The sequence below is a fragment of the Eleutherodactylus coqui genome, chromosome 4 (genome assembly GCF_035609145.1).
Source record: "Eleutherodactylus coqui strain aEleCoq1 chromosome 4, aEleCoq1.hap1, whole genome shotgun sequence".
Taxonomy (NCBI): domain Eukaryota; kingdom Metazoa; phylum Chordata; class Amphibia; order Anura; family Eleutherodactylidae; genus Eleutherodactylus; species Eleutherodactylus coqui.
Window position 1 is genome coordinate 287,515,730 of NC_089840.1, and position 23,623 is coordinate 287,539,352.

Below are 23,623 nucleotides of genomic sequence, written 5' to 3' on the forward strand. Positions count from 1 at the left end.
TCCTGCACGCACCGTCCTGGAGGATCTGGTGCCATCTTGGGTCCATCTGTTTCGCACGGGGCACTGAGTAAACACTCCAGCACCCTGCTATCTCCTGCTTCTGATGCCGCATCAGGTTTGCCTGCCTTCCGCCAACCCATCGCAAGTCCTGGGGTCTCCCTAGTGGGTATATGCTTGTGGTTTAGCATCTATTAATGGGTAGGTGCTGTGTGAGCTCTCCGGCTATATGACCTATTTCGCCATGCGCTAGCCACGCCGCCTCCCGGCTGTGTCTTATAGCCAAAACTCGGCAGCAACAGCTCCGATAAGCCGCACAAAATGAAATATCGCACAACTATGTTGATGAAAATAGGAAAAAGTTATAGCTGTCAGAAGATCGCAGCAGAAAATAATTTTAAAAAACTAAATATATTTGAAAAAAAATTTAAAAAGTAGTACAGCAAAAACTATAAATTTGGTATCTTAGTAACCATATTGACACATAACATAAAGTTGTTACAGCAGACGTTGCATAAGCAGCGCACACAGGAACCTTCTTATTGCAAATTCACATCCAAAGATGTATCTTTATTTAATCCACTAAAAGCACCGTTTCGAGACATTAAATAGCATAAAACAGCCAATCAGAAATGGACATAAAACACCGCCCCCACATACCGTGCACATCATAGGTCAATCAGGATTGGTCTCAGGTCACCAAGCTCAACAAATCTTGTGTCCAAAAGGACTGCATTGTAATCAGACCAGCGTCTCATGCACCCATCCTTAGTTAAAATCTCACGTGCATATAGCACCCCGCGCATGTGCACTATCAGTTCTAGACAGCCCTTGCCCGGTCATACACAAGAAAAACCTGCCACCGTCAGTGACCCACCTGCGCGTGCACACTAGTTAGTATCACCTTAGCAACCGGATTGAGCAACACCAGGCTACATAGTGGAGCTCATTTGGCATAATGCCTACGTGTCAGTGACTCACCTGCGCATGCACTTTGGTTGACGTCACCATAGAAAAGTTATGTCGTTTTTGTTGCAGTGTGTACGCCGTAGAAACAAGACGCACCCAAAGATAGGGAAATTTCATTTTTTTTCCATTTCACTCCACTAAGAATTTTTTAAAACTTTTTCAGTACATTATATGGCACATTATGTAGTACCATTGAAAAATACAACTCGTCCTGCAAAAAACAAGCTCTCAGAGAGCTATATCATTGAATAAATAAAAGGGTTATGATTTTTTAAAAGGAGCGGGTTGGTAAAAACTGAAAATGGAAAAAAAGAGGAAGGTCCTAAGGGGTTAAAATTTAGGGAGGTGTGATCTGTGGGTAAAAATAATTCTTGCATTCAAAACATGACTATGGCTGCACCGTTGTGTGACTTTTGCTGATGATATACAAGGCCTGATTTCCGAGTAAAACATTTCCCACACTGAGAACATGAGAATGGCTTCTCTCCTGTGTGAGTTCTCTGATGGTTGACAAGATGTAATTTTCGCTTAAAACCTTTCCCACATTCTGAACATGAATATAGTTTCTCCTCTGTGTGAATTCTTTTGTGTTTAAGAAAAACGGATTTGTCTGTAAAACATTTCCCACATTCAGAACATGAATATCTTTTCTCCCCTGTGTGAATTCTCTGGTGTTTAACAAGGTGGGATTTCTGCTTAAAATCTTTCCTACATTTTGAACATGAAAATGGTTTCTCCCCTGTGTGAATTCTTTTGTGTTTAAGAAGAACTGATTTCTCTCTAAAACATTTCCCACATTCAGAACATGAATATGGCTTCTCCCCTGTGTGAGTTCTCTGATGTCTAAGAAGATATGATTTCTGGTTAAAAGCTTTCCCACATTCAGAACATAAATATGGCTTTTCCCCCGAGTGACTTCTCTGATGGTTGACAAGATGGAATTTCTGGTTAAAACTTTTCCCACATTCTGAGCATGAATATGGTTTCTCTCCTGTGTGACTTTTTGTGTGTTTCAGAAGGACTAATTTGTCTGTAAAACATTTCCCACATTCAGAACATAAATATGGTTTCTCCCCTGTATGATTTCTCTGATGTACTACAAGATATGACTTCTGACTAAAACCTTTCCCACATTCTGAACATGAATATGGTTTCTCCCCTGTGTGATTTCTCTGATGTGCTATAAGATGCGATTTCTGAGTAAAACCTTTGCCACATTCCGAACATGAATATGGTTTCTCACCTGTGTGATTTCTCTGATGTGTAACAAGAATTGATTTCTGGTTAAAACATTTGCCACATTCTGAACATGAATATGGTTTCTCCCCTGTGTGATTTCTTTGATGTTCTACAAGACGTGATTTTTGGTTAAAACATTTCCCGCATTCTGAACATGAATATGGTTTCTCCCCTGTGTGATTTCTCTGATGTCTAACAAGATGTGCTTTTTGGTTAAATCCTTTCCCACATTCAGAACATGAATATTGCCTCTCTCCTGTGTGAATTCTCTGATGTGTAGCAAGATTTGATTTCAGGGTGAAACCTTTTCCACATTCTGAACATGAAAATGGCTTCTTCCTTGTGTGATATTTCCGTTGTTCAACACTACTACTGTGAATTTTATTTTGCTGTGATGAATAAAAATATAGGATCTGCTTAGAAGGATCAGATGATAGATCTTTGTTCTCAAGGGTTGAGGATATATCTTGGATAATGGCAGGTTCTTCTTGTGTTCTTCTTGTGTCTTGTAGGATATCATAAACATGTAATTTAAAATCTGTTGATGTCAGATGTTCCTCTGACCTTCTGGTGCCGTCATCTGCCAGAAAAACAAACAGATTTTATTTTATTTTTTTTAGTAATACAACCAATAAGGAGCACTCTGTGTAAGCTTTTTAGCATTACACATTGTGGCTAGCCAAATCCTACTGCAGACTGGAGGTCAATTAATCTATTGTTACATGGACACGTTAATGGTTATTAGTTACATGGGCAGGACTGGAGACTGGAACAAAATAGACATTTTAGGAATAAAGCTGCTCTTTACTACATTAAATCCACTTTGTCAAATCCACACAGACAAATAAAACGTTTTCTGGGTGCGCTCCTTTAATTTCAAGTATATGTTATAACATTTCTATATAAAATGTCCATAGAAATTGAAAGGCAGGTAGTAACATCCAAATATCAACACTGGTGGCAAAACATATTGTACTTTAACAGTAGATCTCAGAGCAAGGACCAGTAAATCATGATGTCAGGCTACCAGGGTGTTCTCTTGATATTATTAATTTCATGTATCGGTGCGCCTGTCATCACTGTTTGTAGGGAAACATTAGGGCGGCTTCACACAGGCATATTTGTGCATGCAATAAGTAGAAAATAGAACCCATTGATTTCAATCGATTAATTGTCATTTACCGCTTTTGTGCACGCAAAAAAATAGGACCTGCTGTATTTTTATACACATTTGCGCACCGGGATGTGGAATACGCTCTGCAATTCCATGAAAAAGGAACACATTTGGAACTCATTAGGCTAAATAGCCATATATACCGGGACATGTTAGCCCGTTGTGAGCAAATGAACATAACCTGCGTTACCAATGCATTCTGTGAAGAGTCGCTGTGAGCGGGAAGATTGCTGGGTTAAGCCAGTTCTAGCTGCTCAGAGGACATTGACAGACAATGCACCGTACTCTTATAAGTTACATATCATCACTAGAAGCTTGTAAGCGGACATCAACTGACAACATGGAAGGCGTAAGAATCAATATGGTGGTAAATATGCATCGTATGATACATATTTACAGACCTACCAGAGGAAAAGCCAAACTTCATCTGCCAGAAATGCAAGCTTGTTTCTCTATTGGAGGAAAAGGTGCTAAGTCTTCAGGAGAGAATAGCTGCACTGAAACTCATTAAGGAAGAGGAAGACTTCAGAAAAAAATGTTGAAGGAAGAAAATGTTGAAGGAAAAGAAAACTTTAGTATACCTGCAGAAGCAGAGGAATAGAAGCATGTGACCCAAACAAGCCAGAGGATCAGCAGTCAGTCAGTACCCATACTGCTCAGGAACAGGTAAAAGGCTCTCACGCAGGAGAACAATGAAGAGGTACATCAAGAAATGCCTTCACCCACAAAGAACAGTATAGTAAATAATCCTCTTGGATGGAGTAGAAGAAGAAAAGGGAAAGTGCTGGTTGCGGGGGATTCCCTATTGAGAGGAACAGAGGCCGCTGTCTGTAGTGGTTGTGGGGGATTCCCTATTGAGAGGAACAGAGGCCGCTTTCTGTAGACCTGACATAACCTCACGGGAGGTGTGCTGTCTTCCAGGTGCACTAATCAAAGATGTGTCTAAAAGGCTGTCAAGACTCTTCAGTCCAACAGAACATCACCCATTCCTACTAATCCATGTAGGGACAAATGACACTGCAAAAAAGGACCTTGCAACTATCTTCAGAGACTTTGAAGCCCTCGGCAAGAAAGTGAAGGAACTAGGAGCACAGGTGGTCTTCTCATCCATCCTCCCAGTGAATGGCCATGGAATAAGACGATGGAACAGGATTCTAGAGGTGAACAACTGGCTGCGCCAATGGTGCCATCAGCAAAGATTTGGATTCCTAGAACATGGGAGTGAATTCCCTATATGATGGACTGCTCACTAGAGACGGGTTGCACCTTACAAAGACAGGAAAGCATCTATTTGGCAGGAACCCTGCTACACTCATCAGGAGAGCTTTAAACTAGAACAATATGGGAAGAGAAGAGAAAGGCCACGTAAAAACACACAATTAATACATTTGAGAACCTCGCTATTACAAGTGGAAAGAAAGAACAAAAACCAAAAAAAATCTGAAGGAAAGTAGAGGAGTAAGAGACACCGATCACAAACAAAAATGATTTTACACAAATACACAGAGCATGGGAAACAAACAAGGAGACTTGGAGCTTCTAACACAGGAAGAGAAATATGATGTCATAGGCATCACGGAAACTTGCTGGGATGAGACATAAGATTGGAATAAAAGAGTTGAAGGATAGAACCTTTTTAATAAGAATCAGATCTAATAAAAAAGGAGCAGGTATTGCGTTGTATGTTAGGAAAACATTCATCCCCACAGAGACTCAAGCTTCAGAGCTGGGAGTTCAGTAGAAACTGTTTGCATAAGAATACAAGGAGAGAACAACAGAAAGGACACCATTGTAGGCCTTTGCTACAGACCACCAGGATAAGCAGATGATATGGATGAACTCTTTCCTCATCAGATGGCCAAGTTCTCAAAAAAGCCCAACATAGTGATTATGGGGGATTTTAACTATCCAGATATATGTTGGGAATCTCTCTCCTGACAAAAGTAATTGGTCCAACATTCTTATCAGCTTTATCTGGCAACTTTATCTTCCAAAAGGTACAAGAGAAAAAAAGGGGATCTGCCATCTTGGACCTAATTCTTACCAACAGGTAGAAAATGGTTGAGCATGTATGGGTGTCTGGGACCTAAGGAGGCAGTGCTCATGCTATCCTTGAATTTTGGACAACAAGGGGAGGAAGACCTGAGAAGACTCAGACCTAATGGTTGAATTTCAGAAAGGCAGACATTGAAGAGGGTATGAAAAATCCAATCGCTGGATGTTCTTTAGGTAAGAAATGTTCAAGAAGGTTGGGAAATATTATGTAATGAGATTCTCAAAGCACAATCATTAACAATCCCTAAAATAAAGAAGAATGGGAAGCATTTAAAGAAATTAGTAGTCTACGCTGTGTTAATTGAGAGCTGTTCTTGCGATGCCGGGGGCACTCCCCACCTCCCTCACCCCGTCAACCCACCTTCTGACCCTCTTACCTTTCTTTCGCTTAACTTTTACTCCCTCTCTATCTTTCACTTTTATATTTTGATATTTAGATTATCTTATCTTTTTTCACAAAACGTTATTTTGTTCACACTTAATGGAAATAGAACCAGTGAGAAGCAAACGATTTAAAGCCAATGTTAATGTGACTCGAAAACCCAATAAAAACATTTTGAACAATAAAGAAATTAGTCTGGATGAACACAGAACTTACACAGATGTTAAAAAGGAAGATACATATGTGTATCAAATGGAAAGAGCGGGGAATATCTAAAGAAGAATATAGTGCGATCTGCAGAAACTGTAGGGCAAGGGTCAGAAAAGCTAAAGCTAATAATGAATTAAAACTCGTAATAGAGGCCAAAGGCAATAAAAAAGCATTTTGGGGTTATGTCAAAAGCAAAAGAATAGTCAAAGATGCCATAGAATGTTTACAAGATGAGAATGGTGAATTGGTTAAAAATTATGTTGAGACGGAACAACTTTTACATCCTAACAGAAGTCCAACTAGATTGGTAAGTGGAAAATGTTTTCTGCATCTTCAAAAAAAGGGAAAAAAGTGGTCCCAAGAAACTACAAGCTTGTGAGCCTGACTTTTACACTGGTAAAGATCTTTGAACAAATTATTAAACAGCATATATGCAAGTACTTGAATGAGAATGGAGTAATTAACTGAAGCCAGCATCTGTTTGCAACAAACAAGTAATACTAATCTGATTTCCATCTATGACAGAATCACTGACAAGGCTATATCCTGGGCCCAGTGCCATTCAACATTTTTTTAAATGATTTTGTGGAGGGAATTGAGGAAAAACTCATCAAATTTGCCATCGACACAAAGTTAGGAGGAATAGCTAACACTACAAAGGTGTGCGGGAGGATTCAAAAGATCTCGAAAATCTTGAACAGTGGGCGGCGACTAACAGAATAATATTTAACAAGGAGAAATGCAAGATCCTACATCTGGGCAAATAAAATGAAAAAAGCACATGCAGAATTGGGCTAAGCAGCAGCACATGTGAAAAGGACTTGGGTTAACTAATAGATCACAAACTGAACATGAGTCAACAGTGTGATGAAGCAACACAATAGGCAACACAATTTTGGAATGCGTTACGAGAATCACAGCATCTAGATTAGGTGAGCTGATTATCTCCCTCTACTCTTCCTTAGTCAGACCTTATCTGAAATATAATTTAAAGAAAGACAGACAAATTTGAAGGGTGATCAGTGAGTGGAACAGGTTGCCAATGAAGGTGGTGAGTTCTAATTCAATGGAAGCCTTCAAACAGAGGGTAGATGGACATCTATTTTGGATTGTTTTGTGATCCTGCATTGAGCAGGGGTTGGACCCGATGACTTTGGAGGTCTCATTCTATGATTCTATTTTTATGCGAGATTTGTGCTCTCCAATGCACAAATCTTGTACAAGTTTCTTGGCCATGTAAAATCGGCCTTACACATCCGTTTTCCCCCACAGGTGTCTCTGTAGCATAAATATGGATCAGATCTTTATCCTGATTCACAAGCTGTAAAATATTTAGTCCTATCTATTACCTGGTGATGAGGCAGGCTGGTGGTCCTCCATCATGGCGTCCTTGTACAGATCCTTGTGTCCTTCTAAATACTCCCACTCCTCCATGGAGAAATAGACAGTGATGTCCTGACACCTTATAGGAACCTGACAACACAATGATACCGTCATCACCCAGACATGTTATACCGCCATAGCGTTACTGTATAATGTCCCAGCATTCCCAGCAGCATCACCTCTCCAGTCAGCAGCGCAATCATCTTGTTGGTGAGTTCTAGGATCTTCTGCTCATTAATCTCCTCCAGTATCAGGGGGTGAGGTGGAGGCCCTGTGATTGGGCTCAGGGGTCTTCCCCATCCATCAGACACCGGGGCCTGACAGCCATCACTAGAAGTCTTCTTCACTACCGTGTAATCCTGTTTATGGGGAGAAACATCCATAAATATTACTGCAGATATTCACAGAATCCTTCATGTCTCCAATTATATCCATAGGTTATTAAGATTCTGTTCACATCTGTGTTCATCAATTTCTTTGTTCTACTCATCAAGTGTCCGATCTATTATATGGCCAACATCAGCAGCACCCAAGAGCCCCATTGCCTTATAATAGATCTGTTGGGTATCTGTTATTTTACCAGCAAAACTGCCCGGCCGGCTCTATTATTTTCTGGCATTTATGAATTAATCAGCAGTAAATTCTCTGCCGTAGATGTGAACAGACTGACAGATATAAGAATGATGGAACGTGACGTCATCCCCAGAATCTCTCACCTCTCCTGTAACCTGGAAGAGTATCTCTAGGGTGAGGGTGAATATACTCTCCGCCATCTTGTCCCGGTTCCTCTCCATCCTTGTCGGGTCAATCAGAATAATTATCTGATATAGAAGATATCAGCCGAGGATCCTGAATGGGAAGAAGACGAGACAATGTAACATCATACAAAACCCCCTGTAATAATACAATTACTGGACATTATAAGGAAAACCGGTGAGGAGATAATAAAGTGTAGATGTCGTGTTCTCTCTTTATACGGGATGGAACAGGAGGTGAATAGTTTGTCAAGTCAGTTCCTCCATGTTGGAGATGAAGGCATCTTCACATGATTGCTACAGTCAGTCACAGGTTACAACAGTGATGTCAGTATAAAGCAGTATATCTAGAGCTCGGTGACCTCCCACGTCCTCTCACCTGGGATCACAAGGGGCAGAGGACAAGTTCCATCCATCCCCCCACCACGGTCGCTCCGGGAATCACTATTCTTTCAGTGCAGTGAATAACCTGCAGACTATGAGCTGCAGAATTACAGGTGGGAAATTCCCAGCGTAATACAGTCCGAAAACCGGCTGAAATGTTAATAACTCTCCCCGACGCTGCAGAGAGACGGCACAGCAGGCATCACTTATGGGGATTTCATATATTTCTATTGCGGGTCTCGGTCCTTCCAATGTGCAGCATGAAGCTCCTGGGGAATCCTCAACAAGATCTCCATCTCCATACTGATATTATAATGCGGCAGTAACTGTCCGTCCGTCCGTCTGTCTGTTCCCTTTTCACGGCTGAAGCAGTTATGATGTAGTTTGGCAGGGAGATCGCTGCATCTTGAGGAAGGACATCGGCTAGGTTGTATCCTGAACATTTATAGAGTTCTCTAGGGAGCGCGACAAGACAGATTTATTGGTGATGTGCAGACACACCCCCGTGCCGCGAGGCGGAGGGTAATGGGTGGGCACATCATAAGCTATACCTACACAAACAGGCAGATATCGTTGCCACACATGTGATTATTAAGCTGGCAGGGATACTCGGCGTTTCCTGGGATTTAAACATGAACGAAAAATACATTAACATGGATTGAGAGTTTAAAGAAAATCTGTGTTGCCCATAGCAACCAATCACAGCGCAGCTTTTATTTTACCTCAGCAGTAAGAAATGGTTATCTTTTGATAATCGTATTTCCTATCCATTTTTTGGTCTTCTTTTAATATGCCGCTCATCTGATGTCAGATCTAGCGCACGGCTCTAGTAGAGCTCGAGCTCCGAAAATTACTAGAGCCAAAGATTCCGCTCCGAGGCAAGAAGGCATCAACAAGCGGAAGGACAACCTGAGGGACAAGCAGAAGGACAAGCTGAAGGACAAGCAGAAGGACAAGCAGAAGGACAAGCTGAAGGACAAGCTGAAGGACAAGCTGAAGGACAAGCAGAAGGACAAGCTGAAGGACAAGCTGAAGGACAAGCAGAAGGACAAGCAGAAGGACAAGCAGAAGGACAAGCAGAAGGACAAGCAGAAGGACAAGCAGAAGGACAAGCAGAAGGACAAGCAGAAGGACAAGCTGAAGGACAAGCTGAAGGACAAGCAGAAGGACAAGCTGAGGGACAAGCTGAGGGACAAGCTGAAGGACAAGCTGAAGGACAAGCTGAAGGACAAGCTGAAAGGACAAGCTGAAAGGACAAGCTAAAGGACAAGCTAAAGGACAAGCTGAAAGGACAAGCTGAAAGGACAAGCTGAAGGACAAGCTGAAGGACAAGCTGAAGGACAAGCTGAAGGACAAGCTGAAAGGACAAGCTGAAAGGACAAGCTGAAAGACAAGCTGAAAGGACAAGCTGAAGGACAAGCTGCTCTTAGAGCAGAAGAGACCCCGGAGCATCTCAGGCCCGGCGGACTTTAGATTATGAGCGGCATGTGTCTCTTAGAGCTACAGAGACATTGGCATCTCGCAATCCTGCGAGATTTGTGAGTTGCTAGAAGCACAACTATGAATCATGTCAGAGCCGCGTCGGGGAATCAGTTTAGCCCCGCAGTGATACCAGGGTGTTTCCACATGTAAATGCCTCGCATCCAACGGGTTCAGATGGATGGCAATGGCGATATCAGTACATAGAACATAGCCTGATATTGCTTACACCAGTGTGAAGGAGCCATTGGTCCGCACTCTACTTACCGCTGTAGTGGGGTCCGGACAGAATGTACTGAGCAGATGAACGTCCAGCACCTGGGGTCGACATAGCAACGCAGATCACATAATAGGAGCCGGCTCATGTGATCTGCATTCCTGGGTGTCGCTTTCCTCAGTACAGCCTGTCAGGACACCACTACAGAGGAGACCTAGACCCTCCATCGGAGCCTATGACAATCGCACAGTTTGGAAAGCCCTGCCCTAGAGCCAACTCGGGCCCTTCAGATTTTAGATGCTGAGCGTCACACATCTCTGACAGCTGCAGAAACGCCTGAAGACTCACAAAAACAGCATGTTTTATTTGCTAAACGTGTGTTTGTACATAGGGCGTGGGAGCCTTTTCATGATGCCGCATTTCATTATGAGCCATTGATTGACTTAGTTTATCATCAATTAGTAATCATAAGGAAAATGAATCAAAAATGTAGGCATTTCGAAGCGCCAAAATGGAAGGAGGAAACAGTTGGCATTTGTTGTTCTGGTGGGAAAATCTTACCCCCACTACTGGGCGAGCCAGAGGAACCGCTAAAAACTGTACTTTGTAGGATTGCAGTGAATCATGAAGTTTCTTAAATAGAATTAGGAAATACAATTTGTGCTTCCAGATGACGTCATTTGGTGCGGAGAGGGAAGTCAGAATGCCGGGTTTTCACCTACTATCACAATCCAAGGTCAACTTTACCATAGAATTGGCTCTTTGCTTCATGGGGGATGTAAATAATGAAGCCGACCGCAGATGTCAGAATATTCAAGAGGTTGGAAAAGATACTGCTCTAAAAATCCAAAGAATGCTGCATGAAGATAACCATCTTATCACTTTCATAACTGCTTTAGACAGAATACCGGGAGATTATAATTAGTGATGCACCCAGACCGTCCGCCAGGTGGGGAACACAGGAGACGATATAACACACCACTGATAGATGAAGTCACAGCCATGCTTACAGACCAACAGCTTGCAGACTGTGATATCGTTTTACAGGCCCGTGATGACAGATTACCCAGGGTGCCTGATACATGTAAATATTATAAAGCATTACAATATCCACTCATTTTTAACAAGGAGCAGAAAGGGTATCACTTTGACATACCCCAAACCAACCCGTAACCGGCCTTTCCTTAGCAGTAGGTCTCCTGTTTGGATTTTTATGCCGACAACATGATGATATGAGAAAACCCTGTTAATATGACACCACGATGTAGACAACTGGCCAATCAGTTTATGTTGATATGTACGTTATGGCTGAAAGCGAATACCTGCGATATAGATCAGTAAATTAGACTACGTTAGGAGCAGAGAATTACATCCATCTTCAAGATGTTGTAGTAAATGACGCAAATGTAATAATTCAGGCAGAATTGTTATTGTACCATAGAATCCTAGAATGGTAAAATTGAAAGGAACCTCCAGGGTCATCGGGTCCTCCAGGGTCATTGGGTCCAACCCCCTGCTCAGAGCAGGATTCACTACATCATCCCAGACAGATGTCTGTCCAGCCTTTGTTTTAACACTTCCATTGAAGGAAAACTCGCCACCTCCTGTGGTAACCTGTTCCACTCATTGATCCCCCTCACTGTCTAATATCTAATCTGTGTCTCCTCCCTTTCAGTTTCATCCTATTGCTTCTAGTCTTTCCTTGCGCAGATGCGAATAGGGCTGATCTCTCTGCACTGTGACAGCCCTTCACATATTTGAAGTCGCAGCCATGCTTACAGGCGAACAGCTTGCAGCCCGTGATGACAAATTACCCAGGTAAACTATTTTAATATGAGACCGCGATGCAGACAACAGGCCGATCAGTTTATGTCGATATGTACATTATGGCTGAAAGCGAATACCTGCGATATATATCAGTAAATCAGACTACGTTAGGAGCAGAGAATTACATCCATCTTCAAGATGTTGTAGTAAGTGACACAAATGTCAGTCCTAATAATTCAGGCAGAATGGTTATTGGACCGTCTTCACTTGTAAACAGCCCACGATATCCGCATGAGTATACTCACCACACATTCGCTCATGTGTGCACCCACGGTCGCCCCGATTTATTTATTACTGTCACCTGTAACCCAACATGGAAAGAAACAGTCGATGAACTGATGTCGGGACAAACGCTACTGATAGATATGATATAATTATAAGGGTTTTTAGGTTAAAAGATAAAACACTAATGTGGGTTAACTAACGGATAAATATACGGAGCGGTGCGGGGCTTTATGGATTCCATAGGATGGCAGCAGCACGGCTGACCACATGGCCACATGGTACTTCGGGTAAAAGACAAGTTGACTCAAATTGATAACATCATCAGTGCTGGAATATCTGATTCAAGCCGTGACAAGGCGCTACGTGACATTATGGGAAAAGTATGATTCATGGTCCATGCGGCCCTGAAAATCCCCAATCCCCGTGCATGAAAGATGGGAAATGCACTAAAAAATTCCACGTAAGCTACACAAAGACCGTTCACAATGAAAATGGATTCTCCCTATACCGACGAAGAGCGCCAGCAGATGGAGGTCAAACCGCGCCAATAAAAATGGCCGTTACGCTAATGTCCATAATAGTTGGGTGGTTCCTTCTTCCTCTCTTCTGCCATAATGTTTAATGCCCTCATCAATGTGGAGGCTTGTAGTTCAGTGTGTGATAGAATATATATGTAAATACATTAACGAAGGCAGCGACCGACCATTATCAGTGTCAGAAACACAGAGCTCACACATGTAATAGATGAAGAACACACACAGCAGTCCGGCCGTTATGGCAGCAGCAACCAAGCCGGGTGGCGGCCTTTGTGGTTTCCATTACACGAAAGGCATTCCACTCTAACACACCTCAGTGGGCGCTTAGAGAACGGTCAGCGGGTCTATGTTAATGAAGATAATTTCTGTGACCGAGTATCCACCCCACCCAAACCACTAAAACCACACTCAGTGCATATTTTGAACTTTGCACAAGGGATGATTTAGCAAAAACTCTTCTCTGTGTTGAGGTGCCAAGATATTACACCTGCAATACATCAATAAAGGAATGGAAATGCCAATGGAAATGGATCTCACCATTCCCAAATCAGAGACTGGAAATCGCCAAACAACAATTTTTAGGAAAGCCGCAGCTACCCACAATCTTCTGCACTAGAAAGTTTATCATCCCATCCCCCACAAAAGGGGATAGCTAGGGGTGAGTTCAGACGGACCAGAAGAAACTGTTCTGAGGAACTGGATTTTGATGATAAAGCAGAAGAAATGACTAAAATGTTCCTTGACAGAGGATGTCCAAGTGATATTCTTATAAATGCTGGAGAATTGGCAAAGGTGAAGAAGGGAATTATTAACGGTCGAATCCAAAAATGAAGAAAAACAGCTGATCAGAATCATTGGAGCATATGATGAACAGTCCGAACATCAGAAGAGTAATCGAAAAACATTGCAGTATCCTACTGAAGGACGGAGATCTGGTAGGGTGCCTCGGCGACAGACCATACATTACCTGTCATAGGGGTAGGAATCTGAGGGACATTGTGGAAAGGTTATGGATTCGCTGTCATCACCTAGCAACGAGGTGGGAAAAGCGGTAGTTTAAAAAGAATCTGTACTGCGCATGTCTAATGGCGAACCGTTTCGCCCATCCGCTGTACAGATCATGGCCGCTGCACACAGGAGGATCTGCATTGCGGAATCTGGGGTGGGCGCCCTCCTCCGGGCTCTGCAACAAATACCCCCCAGAGCCCGCTGTGGGAAAGAGATTATTCCTGCACATCAACTACAATTTACGCCCGCAGAGGGAAAAAAATGTTAAAATTAATAATAAAAAAAATTGGAGCACGCTCCATTTTTCTCCGGATTCCACGTGAAGCTTACATTGAAGCCATCCAATCCGCAATTAACATTACAGAAAGGTCGCAGGACACGCCTCGCTGCCTAGGGGCGGTGTGGGGAAATCAGCACTGTGCGCGTCCGACAGCGAGCCATCCGGACCGCCAACAGTACAGAAGACAGAAGAAAATGACAGGTACGCGGGGCGCCGGCCGCGGTCAGGGGTGGACTCTGCGGCCTATAAAGACAAAATAGAGGAACGCACCGACGCCGGCCGGTACAGGGTCAGATTCTGCTGTAGGCTCCTGGATGTGGAGTCCGACCCGTTCGCATGCCGCCGGCCTAATCTGCCTGCAGTGCTGGTGACCCCACATACCTCCACCTGCAGCCGGACAGGAGCCGTGGGGTTGTTGTTCTGTGCTTACAGGACCTGTGATGATGTCACCGTCATGTGATCAGTGTGTGGGAGGAGACAAGGGGTCACATGACCAGGTCTATCTGCTCAGTGGATGCCGGACTGTGCTGTGTGAGGATGTATTCAGAGAGTGGATGGAGCAGAGCCGAGCGTGTGTGTGAGACGGAGGAGCGGAACCGAGCGTGTGTGAGACGGAGGAGCGGAGCCGAGCGTGTGCGAGACGGAGGAGCGGAGCCGAGCGTGTGCGAGATGGAGGAGCGGAGCCGAGGGTGTGCGAGACGGAGGAGCGGAGCCGAGCGTGTGTGTGACGGGGGAGCGGAGCCGAGCGTGCGCGAGACGGAGGAGCGGAGCCGAGCGCGTGCGAGACGGAGGAGCGGAGCCGAGCGCGTGCGAGACGGAGGAGCGGAGCCGAGCGTGCGCGAGACGGAGGAGCGGAGCCGAGCGTGCGCGAGACGGAGGAGCGGAGCCGAGCGTGCGCGAGACGGAGGAGCGGAGCCGAGCGTGCGTGAGACGGAGGAGCGGAGCCGAGCGTGTGTGAGACGGAGGAGCGGAGCCGAGCGTGTGTGTGTGAGACGGAGGAGCGGAGCCGAGCGTGCGTGAGACGGAGGAGCGGAGCCGAGCGCGTGCGAGACGGAGGAGCGGAGCCGAGCGCGTGCGAGACGGAGGAGCGGAGCCGAGCGCGTGCGAGACGGAGGAGCGGAGCAGAGCGTGCGAGACGGAGGAGCGGAACCGAGCGTGCGTGAGACGGAGGAGCGGAGCCGAGCGTGCGCGAGACGGAGGAGCGGAGCCGAGCGTGCGTGAGACGGAGGAGCGGAGCCGAGCGTGTGTGAGACGGAGGAGCGGAGCCGAGCGTGCGTGAGACGGAGGAGCGGAGCCGAGCGTGTGTGAGACGGAGGAGCGGAGCCGAGCGTGTGTGTGTGAGACGGAGGAGCGGAGCCGAGCGTGCGTGAGACGGAGGAGCGGAGCCGAGCGTGTGTGAGACGGAGGAGCGGAGCCGAGCGTGTGTGTGTGAGACGGAGGAGCGGAGCCGAGCGTGTGCGAGACGAAGGAGCGGAGCCGAGCGTGTGCGAGACGGAGGAGCGGAGCCGAGCGTGTGCGAGACGGAGGAGCGGAGCCGAGCGTGTGCGAGACGGAGGAGCGGAGCCGAGCGTGTGCGAGACGGAGGAGCGGAGCCGAGCGTGTGCGAGACGGAGGAGCGGAGCCGAGCGTGTGCGAGACGGAGGAGCGGAGCCGAGCGTGTGTGTGAGACGGAGGAGCGGAGATAAGTGTGTGTGTGAGATGGAGGAGCGGGGCCGAGCGTGTGTGAGATGAGGGAGTGGAGCCGAGCGTTGCCCATCGTCACTTGTAATATCTGACCATATTGCAGTCAGTCAGGAATCTGACATGAATATTACCGTGTGAGCGGACCCCGAGGCCAGATTCACACAGGGAGAGCCATATTGGGCCAAGAAATTTGCCCGATCCTGCGCTCGCCCCCCGTGTGTATTATCCATTGTGATGCAAATAGTTTTTGATTTTAAAAAATGCATTGCATCACTTCTGTAATATTGTGGTCCTCAGGGCTCCTGCAGACTGGCGAGAGCGATATCAGGATGGGATTGATGCCCCGATATCACTCTCACAATCCTGCTTGAAGCCCTGAATGCAAGGCACAGGGAATATAACACTGCCCAACAATAATTTTAATTTGGCCTCAAAATTAGCGTATTATCATGTATTTCCATCTGCTGAATTCAAAAATCACCATAAAGATGACTGATTAGCTCTTGCTTTGGAGATACAGTGACGTCATCTTTAAGAGTTTGCATTTTTATTTTGTGGGATTTTTGGGGGGGGGAGGGGTGGAGTTGTCACTCCTCTCAGCTGACATAACACAACGTTCTCCATATGTTTGTAGGTTATAAACATAATAAATGTTGCTATGACTGAGTTTCATATTGTTCGTTTTTTTCTTTTTCAGAATTTCTGGTTTTGGAGCGCTTTTGAAATGTAAAACTTGCTATATCAAAGTTCACAAAAATGTGTAAATTTAGTGAATAAGTTTTGTTACATTTGTGGTGAAATAACATTTTTGTCACAGAAACACAATGTGATGCCTCTTGTGAAGGCTGCCTATCATCATTATTTTGGTATGAAGGTAGGGGACCAGGATAAGTCATGGGCTCCACATATATGTTACAACTCTTGTTCAGTTAAACTATGAGAACGATCCATGGCTTCTGCTGTGCCTATGTTTTGGCGGGAGCCTACAAACCATACAGATGACGGCTATTTTTGCTTCACTCCACCTATAAAGGCAGGATTGTCAATGAAGAAAACAGGAACAGTTCAATACCCGAATCTTCCATCTGCTATTCGACCTATTCCACATTCAGATAGTTTACCAGTATCTACTCCACCCCAACATTATGAGCTAGAAGTGGAAAATGAAGAACCCAACAAGCCTTCCACATCCCATGACCCTGACTTTGAGGTAAAAGATGATACACCGCACAGACTGAGTCAAGCACAATTGAGTGATCTTATTTAAGACCTTGACTTGTTAAAGGAGAAGGCGGAACGTTTAGGATCAAGACTACAGCAATGGAACCTTCTCCAACGTGATGTCAGGGTCTCACAGTACAGAGAACGTCAGAGGGATCTGCTTCCTTTTCTTGAGAAGAAAAACAATCTGGTTGTTTGCTGCGACGTTAATGGTTTAATGAAATGTTTAAATTTGAACCATGATCCAACTGAATGGAGGCGATTCATAGACTCCTCCAGGCTTAGTTTGAAAGCAGTATTACTTCACAATGGCAACCGTCTTCCTTCTATTCCTGTTGGTCATGCAGTTCGCATGAAGGAGACTTATGCAAACATGACAGCCCTCCTCGACTCAATCAAATATGCTGAACACAAGTGGAAAATCTGTAGCAATCTAAAGGTCATCGCTGTACTCTTAGGAATGTAACTGGGGTCACTAAATACTGTAGCTTCTTATGTATGTGGGATAGTAGGGATAGGAAATCACATTACATTCAAGCGGACTGGCCTGCAAGAAATCTTGACTCCACCACGAAAATTGTCGTTGCCGAGCCTCTCGTGGACCCAAAAGATGTTCGTCTTCCACCTCTTCATACAAAGCTGGGTTTAATGAAAAATGTTGTCAAAGGTATGACCCAGGAAGGACAGCCATTTAAGTACTAAAGAGACAAGTTTCCTAGATTGAGTGATGCAAAGAAGGTATTTTTGTTGGGCCACAAATTCGACAACTTGTAAAGGATCCTGCGTTCGATTAAGTTTTGGAGGGAAAAGACAAGGAAGCTTGGCAAGCCTTAAAGGGGGTTATTCATGGAATCTTAGGCAACAAAGGAGATGATAACTACACTCAGTTGGTGACAGGACTTCTGGAAAAATACTATCAACTCGGATGTAACATGTCCCTTAAAATCCATTTTCTTCTCTCCCACCTAGACTTTTTCCTTCTAGTTGTGGAGCTGTGAGTGATGATGAACACGGAGAAAGATTCCACCAGGATATTTCTGTAATGGAGCAATGATAGCAGAGCTGTTGGAATGAAGCAATGCTTGAGGATTACAGCTGGCCTGTATGTAGGGATGATCCGGAACTCGCTTACAAGAGGCAAGCAAAAAGAAAACGATCTCATGAAGTCACCACATGATTCTATTCACACCGAACCGCCTGCCAGGAATTCTTCTAAAATTTAGAACTTTTAGAATGTAACGGTCATTAAAAAAAATTTCCAATGCACTTTCAATGTTGTTGGCATATGTAATTAAATTGTATCATTTTCTCTTAATCCATTAAAATAACATACTTCCACCTATTGTACATCACAGAAACTAGAGCTAATAAATATCTTTGTCATATTTGTTTTTCTCACCCCAAAATTAGTAAGATTTGACTCATGAAGTTAAGGAAACGCTCCAAAATATTTTTTTGTTGGCCAGTGTAATCAGTAACTGTAGAAAAAAAAAATTAAAAAGAATACATTACCTTAGTAGCACTGTCATCTCCGTCGAGTCTTCTTGCAGGTCCATGACACTTCTGCTGCTGCTCTTCTGGCTGGGGATTGAAAAATCCCCGCCTCCTCAATCGCCGCCTGTGATTGGCGCTGCCTCTGATTGGTCACAGCGCTCAGCCAATCAGAGGCAGCGCTTTCAGGAGACGGGGATTTTCAATCTCTGGCCAGAAGAGAAGCAGAAGAAGAGTGTCGGGACTACAAGAAGGCTCGATGGAGATGACCGCTCTTCTAAGGTGATGTATTCTTTTTAAAAAAAAAATTTCTCCAGTTATTGATTATTTTCGAGTGGGGTTTATATTTCAAGCCCTTTCACCCCCTTGTAAATCTTCATTGCAGAGACGCCCCTGCCCCTGCTGTCACAGCAGTGGCAGAGGATCGCAATGCGATCGGTGAGAGGAGATGAAACTTTTTATCGGAGCCCTCCGTATTTGCACCCCGACGCGATCTTCCTCCGTGAACTTTCCCAGATTCTGCACATGCGACCAATGGCAAAACACCGGACACATGCGCAGGAGTCGGGGAGCCCAGGAAACTTAAAATCTCCTTGCTCCCAGCGACCAATGGTCGCCGAGAGCCTGGAGCAGTGACCTTGTTGAGCGGTCGCCGGTCACATGATAAAAAGGTAACGATCTACCTTAGACCGGTCTCGCATGACCGGATAGGAATTACGGATTCCGCATGCGTCTGATCCGCGGTAATACGCAGATCAATCGCATTGGATTACACAATTCCACTTGCATTAGTTGGTTGGAATTGCGTAATCCACTCACAGAAAAGAGAATGCAGCAGGTTCTATTTTACCGCGAATATCCGCAGCATAGAGCCCATTGTGCTCCATGGTCGTGGATATACCCGCAGCCCATACACAACTACATTGTATACGGGCTGCGGGTACCCGTGTCATGGCTAAGCGACGGTGCGGGAAATACAAACCAAAAAAAAGGTGTACTGCGCATGACAGCCTGTGTGAGTGCTTGTTAAAGCATTTTTTTTCTCCCCTGTCCTCCTGCACACAGGACCTCCGACACATTCTATACATCTTTGGAATCGTGTCACCCCTAGGCATCCTGTTGTCCTATCCAGCCGAACTGACGAAGGGGTTCTTCCCCGAAACGCGTATTCCATTGCTGGTTTTTAATTTCTGAAAAAATAATAAAAAAGAAGTGCTTTCACCATCACACATTGGACTTTGATCTACATCTTCCAGTAGCTTAGAGTGTTGCGCCTCCATACCAGTTCTTTTCACTTCCTTTTCGCTACACTTACGCCCACACTGGTGGAGCGTCATCTGGTTGGCAGCACCTCCACCATTCAAAATACTCAATCATTGAAAACTCTTTGTACTCCATAAATATTCCACTACCCTCACTGGGTCTTGCTCCACCCTCCTTTTTCATTTCTTTTACTCGCCTGTGTGAGTAGGCAGTTATGCGCAGTACATTGCGTGGCCGTACGCAGGGTCACAGCCGGGCTCAGAGCTGGAATCCGCTGCGGGCCTTCGCAAGCGTAATCCACATACGGCCGCGTGAGCCCGGCGTTATTCAGACCGCTACCTGTAATACGTAATTTACAAGAAGCCCCGGGAACGTTCGCCTTCCTGCAGTTCCAGGAGCAGCTTGTTGAGCGTCTTCTGTGCGAGACCGCCGCACCTCCGCAAGATTACGAAGCCTCACAGAGCGTCACTTTGCACCCCATCCCTGCCGCTGAGGTCACAAAATACCCCCCAAAAAGCATGAGAGGAGGGGGGATACCCGGTTTTATTGCCCCATGTACCCATCCCAACCAGCCTCCGTAATTACCCCTGTCTTCGGAAATACCACACAGTTTACATTATTACTTTTATCTAAGATTTGGAGAACGCCGAAAAGAGCAGGAGTGGGGGGGGGGGGGGGGGGGATTTTTTTAACGTGTCAATTTTTATTCCGTACAAGTGGGCAATGGGGACTGGAATTTATTCATCTGTACCCTGAAATCCAACGGGTGCTCCTTCCATTATAGGCCTAACCATGTGTCCTTTAAGTAGATTAGGGCCACAATGGGTATGTTTCTGAACACGGGACAAACAGGGGTATCCATTTTGGGGTGAAAGTCTTCATTCATTTGTGTGCTGTACAAAAAAAACTGTTTTTAAATTGATACAACTGCCAAAAAAAAATGAAAATTGTAATTTTTTCCTTCTGCTTTGCTTAGATTTATTCAAAAATTGTAGGGTAAAAATACACAGTACACCCCTAGATAAATTCGTTAAGGGGTCTAGTTTTCAAAATGGGATCATTTGTAGGGGTTCTCTGTTTTGGCCGCTCAAGGGCTCTACAAGTGGGCAATGGGGCCTAAATCACCTTCATGCTAAATTTCTGTTCTTTGAAAGCCACCGGCTGCTCCTTTCATTTTGGGCCCCGTGGTGCATCCAGACATAAGATTAGGGCCACAATGGGTATGCCTCTGAACACGGGAGAAACAGGAGGATCCATTTTGGGGTGTAAATCCTCATTTTTATGGGCACTATAGGAAAAAAATATGTCTTTAAAATGACATATTTGCAAAAATATGAAATTTTATTTTTTCTCCTCTAAATTGAATTAATTCCTGAAAAAAAACTGTGGGGTCAAAATACTCATGACCCCCTCAGTGAATACATTAAGGGGTGTAGTTTTTAAAATGGGGTCATTTCGGGGGGTATCTATCATTCTGACACCCATGAGCCTTTGCAAACTTGGCTTGCTGTAAGAAAACACAAAGTGTTCCTCAAAATGCTGAAAATTAATGTTACATTTGTACGTCATCTAAATGGTTAAGAAAAAACATAAGTTTTTCAAATGTGCATTCAGAATAAAGTAAACAGATGGAAATATATATCCTATCAAAAATTTGTACATTGTGTTTGGACATATTTGAGGTATTACAGTTGAAAATGTGAAGAAATGACAATTTTTTCAAATTTTTCCCAATATTGGTACTTTTAATAAATATACACAAATTATATTGGTCTATTTTTACAACCTAAATGAAGTACAACATGTGGCGAAAAAAAGTGTCAGAATCACTGGGATATGCAAAACCTTCACGGAGTTATGCTATGTTGAACGACGCATGTCAGATTTCCAAAATTTGGCTCCGTCACTAAGGCGCAAACAGGCTTTGTCACTAAGGGGTTAAAAGTTATTGACCAGACCAGGTAGAATTAAGTTATAGTATCATATAGGATCGCACCTTTAAAAAAAATCAGACAGCAGATCGTTCAGATTTCACGAAGATACAATGCTCTGAATTAAGCAATCCCCCTCATGGGATTTAAAGATAAAAAGGAGGTACATTTCATATCAAATGGATAGATTTTGGATATCTCCCCATACTGTACGTGCTACAATGGTTTAGATTTGGCAAACATATCACTCCATCTGGTATGTTGACCATTAGTATTACACAATATTGCACAATAGACATCCTACTTCCCAAATTCCTGTGGTTTTTGGGATGACAATATCAATACAAGGTTTTCTCAGAATTCTGAAGATATGTTCTAGTTTATAATTAATTCAAGGCTACCAAAACTGGTGCCGCTGTGGGATGTCACTATTACTACAGGGGCCACTGTGGGATGTCACTATCACTACAGGGGCCGCTGTGGGATGTCACTATTACTAAAGGGTGCCGCTGTGGGATGTCACTATTACTACTGGGGGCCGCTGTGAGATGTCACTATTACTACTGGGGGCCGCTGTGGGAGGTCCCCATTACTACAGGGGCCGCTGTGAGATGTCACTATCACTACAGGGGCCGCTGTGGGATGTCACTATCACTACTGGTGCCGCTGTGAGATGTCACTATCACTACAGGGGCCGCTGTGAGATGTCACTATCACTACAGGGGCCGCTGTGGGATGTCACTATCACTACAGGGGCCGCTGTGAGATGTCACTATCACTACAGGGGCCGCTGTGGGATGTCACTATCACTACAGGGGCCGCTGTGGGATGTCACTATTACTAAAGGGTGCCGCTGTGGGAGGTCCCTATTACTACTGGGTGCTGCTGTGGGAGGTCCCCATTACTAGAAGGAATGCTGTGGGAGGTCCCCATTACTACAGGGGCCGCTGTGGGAGGTCCCCATTACTACAGGGACTACTGTGAAATGTCACTGTCACTACAGGGGGCCGCTGTGGAAAGTCACTGTCACTACAGGGGGCCGCTGTGGAAAGTCACTGTCACTACAGGGGGCCGCTGTGGAATGTAACTTTTACTACAGGGGTCCACTGTTGGATGTCACTATTACTACAGGGAGCAGCTGTGGGGTGTGGGGGGGGGGGGGGATATTTAAATGCTCTAAAATGTTACAATTATCCCCTATGAAATTATCTTTTTCAGAGTCCCCCACCAGCTCTCCTTCACCTGCAAACGTTCTGAGATGTCTTAACATTTATAGAAAGAAGAAGGGCCCAAACATAAGGCCATGGGCTTTAAGAATACACAATTAGCAACACTTTTTGAGGTGAAGTATAATAATGTGAATATATTATAAACATCACTGATTTATACATGAGTAAACCTTTAACAGTATGGACTTGAAAAAAAAGCAGGGCACAACAAGAAGGCGCAAGCCTAAATACTAGAACAAACACACAAAACCAGTGCTCAGACGTACACAACATATATAGAGTTTAGTCAGGTGATCTAGCGGACATATAGAAGATATACGGGTATTAGATGTATAACCCTATAGGTGCTTGATTATATTCACCTATGATAGATGAATTTAAATGCTGATCATGGTCTATGGTTCAACGTGTTTCCCTACTTAAACTGTAGTTTATCAGGAACCTTCTGACCTGCACCCTAGGAGAGATATAATGGATGCATACCTTCCTACGTTGGAGAAAACGGTGATAAATGGATACAGAGCCTGAGTGTTACATTAGTACTAGAAAGCCAGATACTATAAAGATGCAACAACGGAGGACAAAGGGAAGTTAAGGGAGTCTTCCTGTTCTATATATCCATCCATATGGCAAAAAGCCAATTTTACATAGCTTACGGTTAAAGGCCAAGTGGTTAACCAGTGAT

The 23,623-nt window shown here is 44.4% G+C and overlaps 1 protein-coding gene across 2 annotated transcripts in view; it reads right to left on the minus strand.

Moving 5' to 3' along the window:
- LOC136624387 (zinc finger protein 585A-like) overlaps nt 1–23,623 on the minus strand; it is a 144,958-nt gene that overhangs the window by 35,657 nt on the left and 85,678 nt on the right. The window contains exons 1-3 of one of the 2 annotated variants that reach the window (XM_066598356.1): nt 7,589–7,764; nt 7,376–7,499; nt 581–2,785 (exon numbers count right to left, since the gene is read on the minus strand). In XM_066598356.1, the coding sequence (XP_066454453.1) occupies nt 1,344–2,785; nt 7,376–7,499; nt 7,589–7,612 (1,590 nt within the window). In that variant the 5' untranslated portion in view covers nt 7,613–7,764 and the 3' untranslated portion in view covers nt 581–1,343. Of the gene's footprint in view, nt 1–580; nt 2,786–7,375; nt 7,500–7,588; nt 7,765–23,623 lie in introns of those variants that run through there. The other variant, XM_066598358.1, reaches the window with a different exon arrangement.